Source organism: Hyperolius riggenbachi, chromosome 12, assembly GCF_040937935.1.
Source record: "Hyperolius riggenbachi isolate aHypRig1 chromosome 12, aHypRig1.pri, whole genome shotgun sequence".
NCBI classification, from domain to species: domain Eukaryota; kingdom Metazoa; phylum Chordata; class Amphibia; order Anura; family Hyperoliidae; genus Hyperolius; species Hyperolius riggenbachi.
In genome coordinates this window covers 213,974,968-213,988,316 of record NC_090657.1, presented here as the reverse complement: position 1 = coordinate 213,988,316, position 13,349 = coordinate 213,974,968, and the positions used below count along the sequence as shown (strand labels likewise).

The 13,349-nt window shown below is 45.0% G+C and overlaps 1 protein-coding gene across 1 annotated transcript in view; it reads right to left on the bottom strand.

Moving 5' to 3' along the window:
* The window catches only part of FSCN2 (fascin actin-bundling protein 2, retinal), a 91,336-nt gene that overhangs the window by 22,355 nt on the left and 55,632 nt on the right, over positions 1–13,349 (bottom strand). Inside the window, 1 exon segment of the mRNA XM_068263181.1 lies at positions 874–1,030. Coding sequence (XP_068119282.1) covers positions 874–1,030 — 157 coding nt within the window.

The window sequence follows — 13,349 nt, the reverse complement described above, 5'->3', positions numbered from 1 at the left end:
CATTCAACTTACTGGATCGCCGGAGGGGAAAGGAAAGTGCGTCTGTGTAGTAATTAGGGATGGCCAATGGGATGCAAATTTTGAGTTGATGCAGGATTATAGAAATTTATAAGAAACCAGAGATGGCAAGGGAGAGAATTTATACATAGCTTCCCCCCCCCCCCCCCCCCGGCTGATCGCTCCTCCACAATCAGCTCTGGTAAGTCCGCCAGTCTTGGGCCAACTGCACATGCGTGGCTGCGCTCCTGTAGCTGCACAGAGCACTCCCGGCAACGGAATCGTAACGGAGCGCACACGGCCAGACTGTGCCGACTGGACGACTTACCAGAGCCAACTGCAGAAGATCCGGGAGGCGGAGGACAAGGGAGCAATCAGCCTGGAGGAAGCCCCAGGTATGTATAAATCTCTCCTGCCCCATCTCAAGTACACTTAATGTGGCTTGAAAATGGACCAATCGAATTCAACCTCAGCAAGATTTGTTCATTTTCAAGCTTGCATGTCATTGACTATCCCTAATAGTAATCATGGTACTAAAGAGTTATATACGTCCCCTCTTACGGTCAGCCAAACCAAACATGGTTGGTCATGTCAGGTGACCGTGTAGGAACAACATGGGGGGGGGAGTGGTAGGTGACCTTCTGTGGGATCTAGCGACGTGGATTGGTGAATGTTGGAGAACAACCGTGTAATTTTACAAACTTGAATTCATGCAGATTGTACGACACAAAAAACTGGGCCATCGGATGCACATCTAGCCAATCTCTGTTGCCACAATTTCAAAGTGCGTAGTAGAGACTGTATTCCGTTTGTACGGCGGTTAGAGCTATTCGAGTCTCATTGGCCGCCGGATGCAGCGAGGGGGGCGGTACTCACATCTCGGTGGCCGTGGACTGGATGCCGCCGTGGCTCACCAGCGTCCAGTACTTGCCGGAGTTGGTGTGGAAGCTACACTTCTGGCTCTCTCGATTAATCTGCATCTGGAACGTTTCAAAGTCGGTCTCCTCGTCCTGGTTAGCCGAGACATTTATACCTGCAAATACACACACAATTGTTATTATTTAGTATTTATATAGCACCGACATCTTCCGCAGCGCTGTACAGAGAGTATATTGTCTTGTCACTAACTGTCCCTCAGAGGGGCTCACAATCTAACCCCTCCCATAGTCATATGTCTAGTGTAGTGTATGTATGTATGTATCGTAGTCTAGGGCCAATTTTGGGGGAAGCCAATTAACCTATCTGTATGTTTTTTTGGAATGTGGGAGGAAAACGGAGTACCCAGAGGAAACCCACATACACGGGGAGAACATACAAACTCCTTGCAGATATTGACCTGGCTGGTATTCGAACCGGGGACCCAGTGCTGCAAGGCGAGATTGTTAACCACTACCCCACCGTGCTGCCCTGCTGCCAAGAGACTGAACAGCTGTAATACCTTCTGCTTTATTGCATGAAACTGGAGCTGTATCAGCTCTGCACATAGGCAACTCTGACCAACCAAAATATGAAACATGCTCTCCACCTTAAAGGACACCTGAAGTGAGAGATCTATGGAGGCTGCCATATTAATTTCCTTTTTGACAATACCAGTTGCCTAGCTGTCCTGCTGGTCCTCAGCCTCTAATACTTTAGCCACAGCCCATGAACAAGCATGCAGCAGATCAGGCTTTTCTGACAATGTCAGATCTGACAACATAAGCTGCATGCTTCTTTCTGCTGTGATTCAGACACTACTGCAGCCACATAGACCAGCAGGACAGCCAGGCAACTAGTATTGCTTAAGTATTGCTTAAAAAGGAAATAAATATGGCAGCCTCCATAGATCTCTCATTTCAGTTGTCTTTTAAAGAGGCCCTGTAGTGACACACAGTAGAATGCAGTGAATTATTCAGGATACCCACTTATGGTAAATATCCTGGTTTCAGCATCAGAAACCATGTCATAAGGAGGCAGATTTTTCTGCCTGGCTGTCCTACCTGATCCTCTGCCTCTAATACATACAAACTCCGGCCCATGGGCCAAATCTGGTCCTTGTAGCCATAAGATTTAGCCCTCAAGGGGTTTCGCCACTTTGCATTATGTTTGGCCCACTCTAGACCACCAGGGAAGCCATATGGGGAGGAGGAAAGTACGAGATAGCAGGGAACTTTTTAGAAGAGGGAGGGGGGGCACTAGACACCAGGGAACTGTATAGATGAGGGAAGAGGGCCACTAGACACCAGTGAACTGTATAGATGAGGGAAGAGGGCCACTAGACACCAGGGAGTCATATAGGGGAAGGAGGGGGGCGATTAACAATAATATTTATATAGCGCTTTTCTCCCTGGGGACTCAAAGCGCTGTGACCCTGCATTATGCAGTCTCAAAGGCTAGGGAAAAGGGGCGAGTTTTTAGCCTTTTTTTTAAAGCTGTCCAGAGAGGGAGCCTGTCGTACTGATTGTGGAAGTGAGTTCCATAGAGTAGGGGCTGCATAGAAAAAAGGTACCTATTAGACACCAGGGAACTTTATAAGGGAGTGAGATGGCCACTAGACATTGAGATTGGCCCGCGACTTGGTTCCAGAGCTCATTTTCGCCCCACTTTGCACTTGAGTTTGACGCCCCTGCTCTAATACATTTAAGGTGCTTACATATTTTGGGATCAGATCCCCTAGGGCGACATCGCTGGCTTTAAAGCCGATGCCACAATCTGATGCTATATTGGGGGTTGGGCAGGTGGAGAGACGATGGAGCGGCACGTGCGTGGTTGGGGGCGGGCAGGGGAGTGACAGAGATATTGTGATTGGCCGTCGTGGGGGTCAGTTGGTCCACTGGGCGTTAGTGGCTGCTGTACATACGCCTGGCTATCTGCTCAGGCAGTTGTTATTGGCCAATGGAGGGGTGTGTACAGGCCATAGACCCTGAACAAGCATACAGACCAGGTGCTCTGACTTAGTGTAGGAACACACTAGTGTTGCGGAAAACGCACCGAAGTCAATGAGCTGCATGAAAAACTGCATATGTTTGCGTTCTGCAATAGGAGTTTTTTTTTGTTTTTTTTGTTGTTTTTTTTTTAAAAGCTGGTCTTGCTGTATATTTTTCTAAAACGCACATAATGAAATTAAATAGTGACGCAGAGGTATTGCGTTTTAGTGCTTTTTTTTATGCATTTTGTATTTTTTTTTTTTTTTATGCTTTAAAAAAAACAACAAAAAAAACAAGTTTGATGATGCATTTGCGCTTCCTGTTGACTTCCTAGTGATTTGCATTAAACGCATTAAAAAAATGCAAAACGCATATGCGATTTATATATATGCAAACTGCAAATGCATTAAAACGCATGCAAAACACAAGAAGACAGTATGTGCAGGGGGAAAACGCAAACGCACTAAAAACACAAACGCATATGCAGAAAAACGCTAGCTTTCCCGCACTGCCTAGTGTGTTCCTACTGTCTGGATTAGCTGCATGCTTGTTTCAGGTGTGTGACTCAGTCAGACTCTACTGCAGCCAAAGAGATCAACAGGACAGCCAGGCAATGGACATATATTTGGCAGCCTCCATAGCCCTCTCACTTCATGTGTATGTTAAGTGTCAGTGTAACAATTGAAGGCAGGTGTGTCCGATGCCAATTCCCACTCTTGGAATAGGGGACTGAGCCATTACACATTGTGCAGATTTGATGCAGCTGTTCCAGAGATACAGTATAGTCTCATTATAGTAAAACTTCAGGTATTGTAAACTAATGCCCATGTCCCAGCCAATCTCCATTATAAGTAGAAGAAGGTAAAGAGGCGGCCAAATGTATATAAAACAAATCTAAAAAGGCTAAAATTAAGAGATAGGGGTGGTTTACCTCAGACAACTCACTCTGAGTAGAAATATTTAAAAATAAGCACAGGCAACACGTTTCGTGGGATCTAGTCCACTTCCTCAGGCCAAATAAAGTGCCGCTGCCGTCAAATAGCCGCATTCGGGGCGCCCAGATTTAACTGCAGCGGCACTTTATTTGGCCTGAGGAAGTGGGCTAATCCCACGAAACGCATTGCCTGTGCTTATTTTTAAAGTGAACCAGAGACGAAGCATCCTCATGTATTTTACCATATATATCAGTGGGAACATAAGAGAAAACACCTACCTTGCTCTCTATTTTATCTTTCACTGCTCTGCATGCTTTCTCATCAGCCCTGATAAAATCCCCGACTGAGCATTCAGTCTGGCTTTGCTATAATGACTCGGCTATAATGATTCCTGAGCAGAGCCAGAAGGGGGCAGGCTTGAGCTTGAAAAGACATCAGAGAACACAGACTCGGTTATAATGATTCCTGAACAAAGCCAGATTAAATGCTCAGTCAGGGATTTTATCAGGGCTGTTAAGAAGCAATCTGAACAGTAAATAATGAAACAGAGCAGTGTTTTCTCCAATGTTCCCACTGATAAAATGGTAAAATACATGAGGGTGCTTAGTCTCTGGTACACTTTAAATATTTCTACTCAAAGTGAGTTGTCGTCTGTGAGGTAAGCCACCTCAATCTCTTAATTTTAGCATTTTTAGATTTGTTTTATATACATTAGGCGCCTCTTTACCTTCTTCTGTGCCTTACTCCCCTCCACGGTCCAGTGAGGGGCGTTCCATACACCTAACCCGAGGTGGAATTCCTCCACCTTATGGGTTTAGAGTGCATGAGATTCTTTAAAGGGAACCTAAACTGAGAAGGATATGGATTATTCCTTTAAAATAATACCAGTTGCCCGACTCTCCTGCTGATCCTGTGTCTCTAATACTTTTAGCCACATATTTATTTATTTATTGTATTTATAAAGCGCCAACATATTAGCAGCGCTGACACACACCCCTGAACAAGCATGCAGATCAGGTGCTCTGACTGAAGTCAGACTGGATTAGCTGCATGCTTGTTTCAGGGTTGTGATTCAGCCACTACTGCAGCCACAGAGATCAACAGGACTGCCAGGAAACTGGTATTGTTTAAAAGGAAACATCCATATCCCTCTCAGTTAAAGTTCCCTTTAACAAGAGAGCGACCGTCTCCAGGATTGCTGACATACCTGAGTGGAGTCCGGTAGAAGACCCTCCACCTGCCTTAAGTGGTCGGTTGCCCCGTGTGCAACCCACCTTTGTGAGTATTCCCTTGTTGAACACATTTATACATTCATCTACCTGTGACATACTGCACAATTTGGGCTCCCGTTGTCTTTGTGTTTTTTCCCTATACTCCATTATAAGTATATGGGAATAATGCCTGGTATAGTAAACCCAGATATGACAGAAACAGGGCTATGAAGTCAGACTCCAACTCCTCAGTTTACGAAATCTCAGCCTCCAGGTACCCAAAAATTGCTCCGACTCCGGACATTCGGTTTTCAATACCACTTACATGCAGATGATACACAACTGTACCACTCGGTCCCAGACATTAACTCCCTCCTCACACACGCTCCTGACTGCTTGTCTGCTATATCCTCTCGTTTTTTAAAAACGCAATATGAGTAAAACAACTTTCCACCGTCTCTGTCCACGACTCTGCCTAATATAGCAATAAATGTTAAAAGGGCAGCAGAAAATAAAGGGCAGCACGGTGGCGTAGTGGTTAGCTCTCTCGCCTTGCAGCGCTGGGTCCCTGGTTCGAATCCCAGCCAGGGTACTATCTGCAAAGAGTTTGTATGTTCTCTCCGTGTCTGCGTGGGTTTCCTCCGGGCACTCCGGTTTCCTCCCACATTCCAAAAACATACGGATAAGTTAATTGGCTCCCTCTAAAATTGGCCCTAGACTACAGTACTTACACTACATAATATAGACATATGGCAATGGTAGGGATTAGATTGTGAGCTCCTTTGAGGGACAGTTAGTGACAAGACTATATATATATATATATATACACTGTACAGCGCTGCGTAATATGTCGGCGCTATATAAATACTAAATAATAATAATAACATTCCCATAACTTCAGTTCCCAAAGCTTGGTGCTTAGGGGTAATATTTGACTCTTCTCTCTCTTTTATTCCTCACATTCACTCCTTAACCAGCTACTGCCATCTCCAACTCAAAAACATCTCTCACATCCGACGTTCTCTCACTCATGACACAACTAAAATGTTAGAGACTTATTGTTACAATAGTCCAGACAAGATATTATAATAGCATGTGCTAACATTTCAGTTCTGTCGTGAGTGAGAGAAAGAGACAAAGTATTATGTTACAATAGTCCACACGAGATATTATAAGAGCATGTACTGTCTCTCACTCACAGCACAACTAAAATGTTAGTACATGCTCCTATAATATCTCGTGTGGACTACTGTAACATACTGCACTGTAAACTACCAACACACTGGGACCACTCCAATCTATACTGAACTCAGCAGCTTCTATCATACATCTCTCTTCTCGCTCTTCCTCCGCTGCCCCTCTCTGTCAAGCTCTTCACTGGCTGTCAATTACCTGGAGGATCCAGATCAAAGTCTTAACTCTAAGGCCACATACACACATCAGACCATAGTCTTTTGAAAATGAAAGATCACAGAGCAATGTTACCCCCTTCCATGTAGTATGAGAGCCATAACTTCAGGGCTCTTTCACACTAGAGGCTGCGGTAGAAAAGGCTGAAAGTCAGCCTTTTGCTTAACGCCAATACATAGCATTTCAAAGCGTTTTGAAAGCGTTTTACAGCTCATATGAAAACGTCTTTTTTTTCTATAAAAATAAGTGAACAAGTCAGCTGTAAAACGCTTTGAAAACGCTGAAGTTGGCGTTTTCCATTGACTATCATTGAAACGCCAACTGCCAACTTCGGCTGTAAACAGCCCTGAAAAAAGCTCCTGGGAGCGTTGAAACGCAACGCTCCAAAACGCTGAGTTAGATGTGAAAGGTAAAATGAAAGTCTATGAACTTTCATTTTACCTTAGAAAACGCCAACTTCGGCTGTGGCGTTAAAACGCCGAAAAAGTCCTCTGGTGTGAAAGGGCCCTTACAGTCTTTTCTATACAGCTGAACTCCCCATCAGAAAAAAATCTTTGCAAGATGCTGCACACACAGATGCTGTACAGACACAAAAGATCAGTATCTGCAAAAAATCTGTTCCTGCCAAATATCCGTTCCTGCAAATTGCATTCATAGTCTATGAGATCTGCAGATCCTCATACACACCTTGTTTAACTGACATTCATCTGCAGATCAGACAATCATCTGCAGATCTGAAAATCCATCCTGGTGGATCTGATCTGCAGATGAATGTCTGTTAAACAAGGTGTGTATGATGATCTGCAGATCTCATAGACTATGAATGCATTTTGCAGGAACAGATCTTTTGCAGATACTGATCTTTTGTGTCTGTACAGCATCTGTGTGTGCAGCATCTTGCAAAGATTTCTATCTGATGGGGAGTTGAGCTCCATAGAATAGACTGTGAAGGTATGGCTCTCATACTACATGGAAGGGGGTAAAATTGGTCTGTGATCTTTCATTTTCAAAAGACTATGTTCTGATGTGTGTATGAGCCTTAACTTTCAAAGCTCGCCACAAAGCTGCAGATGATTGTCAGTTAAACAAGGTGTGTATGAGATCTCGCAGATACCATAGACCAGTGATGGCGAACCTTTCAGAGGCCGAGTGCCCAAACTGCGACCCAACATCGACTTCTTTATCACTGAGTGATGACATTGTATGGGCGGAGCTAACGTAATGATGTAACAGTGAGGCATAAGAAAGCAGTGTTTCCGCCATGATGTGGTGAAACGAGGATTCGCATCATGAGTGTGTGTGATGCTATTTATTAGTATGCCCGCCGTAACCCCAAACCAGCAAATATAGCCAACTATGACCATTAAATAATGAATGCAGCAACAGTTTCCCCAGACACCAGAAAATAATGCAATGTGGACAACATTTCACCAGAAAATAATGCAATGTGGGCCACATTCCACCAGAAAATAACGCAATGTGGGCCACATTTCAGCAGAAAATAACGCAATGTGGACAACATTTCACCAGAAAATAATGCAATGTGGGTCACATTTCACCAGAAAATAAATGCAGTCAGCCACATTTCACCAGAAAATAACACAATGTGGGCCACATTTCACCAGAAAATAACGCAATGTGGGCCACATTTCAGCAGAAAATAACGCAATGTGGACAACATTTCAGCAGAAAATAACGCAATGTGGGCCACATTTCAGCAGAAAATAACGCAATGTGGGCCACATTTCAGCAGAAAATAACGCAATGTGGGCCACATTTCAGCAGAAAATAACGCAATGTGGGCCACATTTCAGCAGAAAATAACGCAATGTGGGCCACATTTCAGCAGAAAATAACGCAATGTGGGCCACATTTCAGCAGAAAATAACGCAATGTGGGCCACATTTCAGCAGAAAATAACGCAATGTGGGCCACATTTCACCAGAAAATAACGCAATGTGGGCCACATTTCACCAGAAAATAACGCAATGTGGGCCACATTTCACCAGAAAATAAATGCAGTCAGCCACATGTCACCAGAAAATAAATGCAGTCAGCCACATGTCACCAGAAAATAACGCAATGTGGGCCACATGTCACCAGAAAATAACACAATGTGGGCCACATGTCACCAGAAAATAACACAATGTGGGCCACATTTCACCAGAAAAATAACACAATGTGGGCCACATTTTACCAGAAAATAATGCAATGTGGGCCACATTTCACCAGAAAATAAATGCAGTCAGCCACATGTCACCAGAAAATAACACAATGTGGGCCACATTTCACTAGAAAAATAACACAATGTGGGCCACATTTCACCAGAAAATAACGCAATGTGGGCCACATTTCGCCTGCAAAAAAAGGAATTTACTCACCTGACAGAAGTCTCCTCTCCCGGCCTCTGGCGCACAGCTCCCCCGACGATCCTCCTGCAGTCTCCCGCGCTGACAGGCAGAGAGCAGGGCTACGGGAAGATGGCGCAGACACAAAGTCTCCAGTACAGCGCTTCGGACGCCATCTTCCTGTAGCCCTGCTCTGCCTGCGGAAGACTGTGCAGGCTGGAGCGGGCTGCGGGCTATGAACTGGCTCGCTGCAGTCAATTCATGCAGGACATAGCGCAGCAGCGATGGCGTGCCAGCAGATTCGGCTACGCGTGCCATAGGTTTGCCATGGCTGCTAGACTATGAGTGCATTTTGCAGGAACGGATCTTTTGCAGATACTGATCTGTTGCATGTGTACAGCATCCTTGTGTGCAGCATCTTGCAAAGATTTTACCTGATGGGGAGTTCAGCTGTATAGAATAGACTGTGTAGGTATGGCTCTCATACTACATGGAAGGGGGTAAAATTGGTCTTAGATCCTTCATTTTCCAAAGACTTATCTGATGTGTGTACCCAGCTTTAGACGCTGCCTGTGCTCACTTGCTGAACTGAGGGAACTGCCTATCACATGTGTCGTAGCTTGTGCATGGTTGCTATCTGGAACTGAACTGTACTGCATGCAAATCCCTGCATATGGAGCACTGTACATTTTACGGTTTTTTAATTTTGAATTTTCAATAAAATGCCACTAAAAAAGAAAAACATGACTACCAATTACTGGCTGAATTAAGATAAAATACTATAGCATACTTCCCCTACTGCTAAGTGATTAACTCTTTGTGGCCAGCACAGCAGGTTCTTAATATAGAGCGAGCAGTAGCTGCAGTACTAATCTCTCACCAGCACAGGAAAGAGGTGGGAGGGGTCATGTGATGTGGCTTGAAGCCTCTCCCACCTCCTCAGTAGCCTCATGTGAGTGGTGAAGGGACAGGAGGGAGGAGTCTGGACAGATTCTCTCCAGTAAAATTGCACTGTCATCTGAACAGGAAATGTAATAACAGGACGCAGAAGCCAAGTAACTTCATCAGATGCATTGCACAAGTTACATACTTCCAATACAGAAATATTCAGATTTTCTATCACATGCATTAAGAAATGGAGGCTGAATCACGGAATTGTAGAACCCCTTTAAGGATGAATTCTGCAAACGCGGTATTTCAGCATGTGGTGGATGTTTATGTCCTGACTCATCCATTGGCTGTAAGCCTTCCTGGGACCCTATGGGAGTATCTGGAACCCCACCCTCCCCTCCTCCACTGACTGAATTGTTGCAGTGCAGAATCTACACACTGATCTGCTATATATTCTACAGATGGGAAACCCAAAGCAAACAGGCCAAATACAGGAAACGGCATGATTTACCATGTTCAGACATAGCACTCTATACAGTACATAATCCCTGCAGAAGCTGTCTGTGCCCCGCCCCCTCTGTCTGAACAGTAGGGTGGAGCTAAACAGCAACACCCCTCTCTCCTCCAACCCCACCCCCTTCAGCTTTCTCTGTCCCCACCAGACTAATAAGCAACATGAGGCGGAGTCAAACAGCAATAGTTCCGCCCCCACCAGCTTGCCCCACAACGCCAAACTGAATAACATCATAAGGTGGAGCCAAGCAGCAATACCCCACCCCTTTTTCCAACAAACACACGTACGCGAGATGGCTGTGCGTTTGGAACGCAATGCGTATGATCGCACGCCATTTGCGTTGCGTGGCTGATTCAACGTAGTGAATGGGAGAGCCATGTGTTTGGGCAAAACATGCGTGCAGCATGCGTTCGCACACCGCACTGATCCGCAACGCATGCAGTGTGAACATCAGACAGTGCAGTCTATGCATCTGCCTCCTGCACGCTTTGCCGAAATACGGACGGCAACGCGTGTAATGTGAACAAGGCCTTATATTATCAGCATTCAAACCATTGGCAACTGCAGGCATCCAAATAAACGGGAGCTCACACTGAGGTCACCGACGGGTTCTCATTTTTTACTGGTGCTCTGCAGCCTTTTTTTGTGCACATTTTCCACACAAATTTTCTATTGCGCCGGAGGCAAAATATAATCGAATCAGCAATGCCTGAAGGAAACAAACTGTTCGAAAGGTGGAGAAAAAAGCCAAATCAGAACTCAGACAAATGCAAAACAAACAGAACAATATTTGGATTGGAGCAGCTGACTTCTATATCATGTGCAGCGGTGGGCGTTTGCTGTAGTGTGGCAAAAAATGCAAATAAATGTGCGCCCTGCCTTGGGGCCCACTAGCTGCAAATTGTGTCCGTTTCTGAACGCGATTTCAGCTGCAGTATCATAGCCTATTGAAATCAGTAGGCTGCATCCGAATTGCATGTTGGCTATTTGCAGTACCCATGCAATTATTATTATTTAGTATTTATATAGCACTAATGTCTTATGCAGCGCTGTACAGAGTATATATTGTCTTGTCAGCAATTGCCCCCTCAGAGGAGCTCACAATCTAATCCCTACCATATGTCTATGTATGTATCCTGTAGTGTATGTATCGTAGTCTAGGGACAATTTAGGGGGAAGCCATTTAAAGGTAACCTTAACTGAGAGGGATATGGATTTTCCTTGTAAACAAACAATACCAGTTGCCTGGCAGTCCTGCTGATCTCTTTGGCTGCAGTAGTGGTTGAATCACACACCTGAAACAAGCATGCAGCTAATCCAGTCTGACTTCAGTCAGAGCACCTGATCTGCTGCATGTTTGTTGAGGGGCTGTGGCTGAAAGTATTAGAGACACAGGATCAGCAGGAGAGTCAGGCAACTGGCATTATTTTAAAAAGAAAAATTCATATCCTTCTCAGTTTAGGTTCCCTTTAACTTATTTGTATGTTTTTGGAATGTGAGAGGAAACCGGAGTGCCGAGAGGAAACCCACACAGACACGGGGATAACATACAAACTCTGTGCAGATAGTGCCCTGGCTGGGATATAAACTGTGGACCCAGCGCTGCAAGACGAGAGCGCTAACCACTTCACCACCGCGCTTCCCAGTTATAGCGGTTTGGCTGCAGACTCGCAGAGGCACGAGAGCTGCGTCTGATTTGACAACTGACATAGCTGCACAGTGCACACCGGGCTACAGTACAAGCCATACATGTAAACATTTGGGACTTGCCTTAGCTCCCCTTGTAGTATAAGCTTCAGGGCCCCCTTCTCTCTGGGCCCAGTGCTGGAGTTTATCTTCGGAAGTGGCTCTGAGTGACTGCAGAGGGTACATAGACAGCTGGATTTAAGCCTAGTACATACATCCAATCTTGATTGGCCAATGTTACCACTTCCCTGTAATACAAAAACTCAGCTACACAATCTGTTCATAATATCCAAAGTAGTTTGGCCCTCATACTACATGGACAGTAATTGGCCAATCAAAACTGGATGTGTGTGCACCTGTATACACCTGCAATTTTGATGGGCCAATTACTGACCATGTAGTATGCGGGTCAGCAGATTGTGAATACTTGTGTAGGTAAACTCTCATACTACAGGAAGGTGGTAACATTAGTGATTGGCCAATCATAATTAAGGAGTGCACCAGGCTGTAGACTGGCAGCTCTTTGGCTGAACATCCCTATTGAGATGCATATGCATGGTCCCGACGTGATGGAGCAGAGTGTTCTGTACACGCAGACAGGCACCCAGTATACAAAGTTAGAACTCTTTACTGAAGATAAACATGCAGAGACACATCATACACCATCATCATGCAATGCAGCCTACAACAGAGAAGAACACAGAGAATTCAGGAAACAACAATACCATAAAGATCATCATCACATTTTACACACAGTGGCATCTTGTGGTTGTTTTACTATACTGCAGTTTAAGGGAATAATGTTGTTAAACCTCTATTGGGGGTGGTCAATTTGGCAAGGGCAGAAGCTAAGGGACGGCTTTCCCAGTGCTAGGCAAAAAGGGGAATATAACTAATATATTGTCTTACGGATAACCTTAATTTGTCCCTCTATGAAAGTTATTCGGGGTCAGGCTCTCGCTAGCACCCGGATTCCAGTAATTAGGTGAGAAACCACACCCCCCGCGATATAGCTGTAATTAACATTACAGTCTATGGCGGCACCCAAGTCAGGCGCTAAGCGGTGCCGTTACACTATCCAGCAATCGCTGGATAGTGTAATGGTTAAGGGCTCTGCCTTTAGATTTGAACTCAGGAGACCTGGGTTCAAATCTAGCCTCCTCCTGTTTAGTAAGTCAGCTCCTATTCAGTAAGGAGACCTTGGGCAAGACTCCCTAACTCTGCTACTGCCTATAGAGCGTGTCCTAGTGGCTGCAGCTCTGGCACTTTGAGTCAGCCATGAGAAAAGCATGATATAAAAGGTTATTTGTCTTGTCTTGACTCATATTGGGTTTGCTGGCTGTATTCTGTGTGTCAGTCACGGGTCGTTGTCCCTTATCGCCACCGTCCTTATTCGCAGCGCAGTGATTTCCCCTATCGGAAGAGCAACAGTCTCCCCTCATTACTCAGCA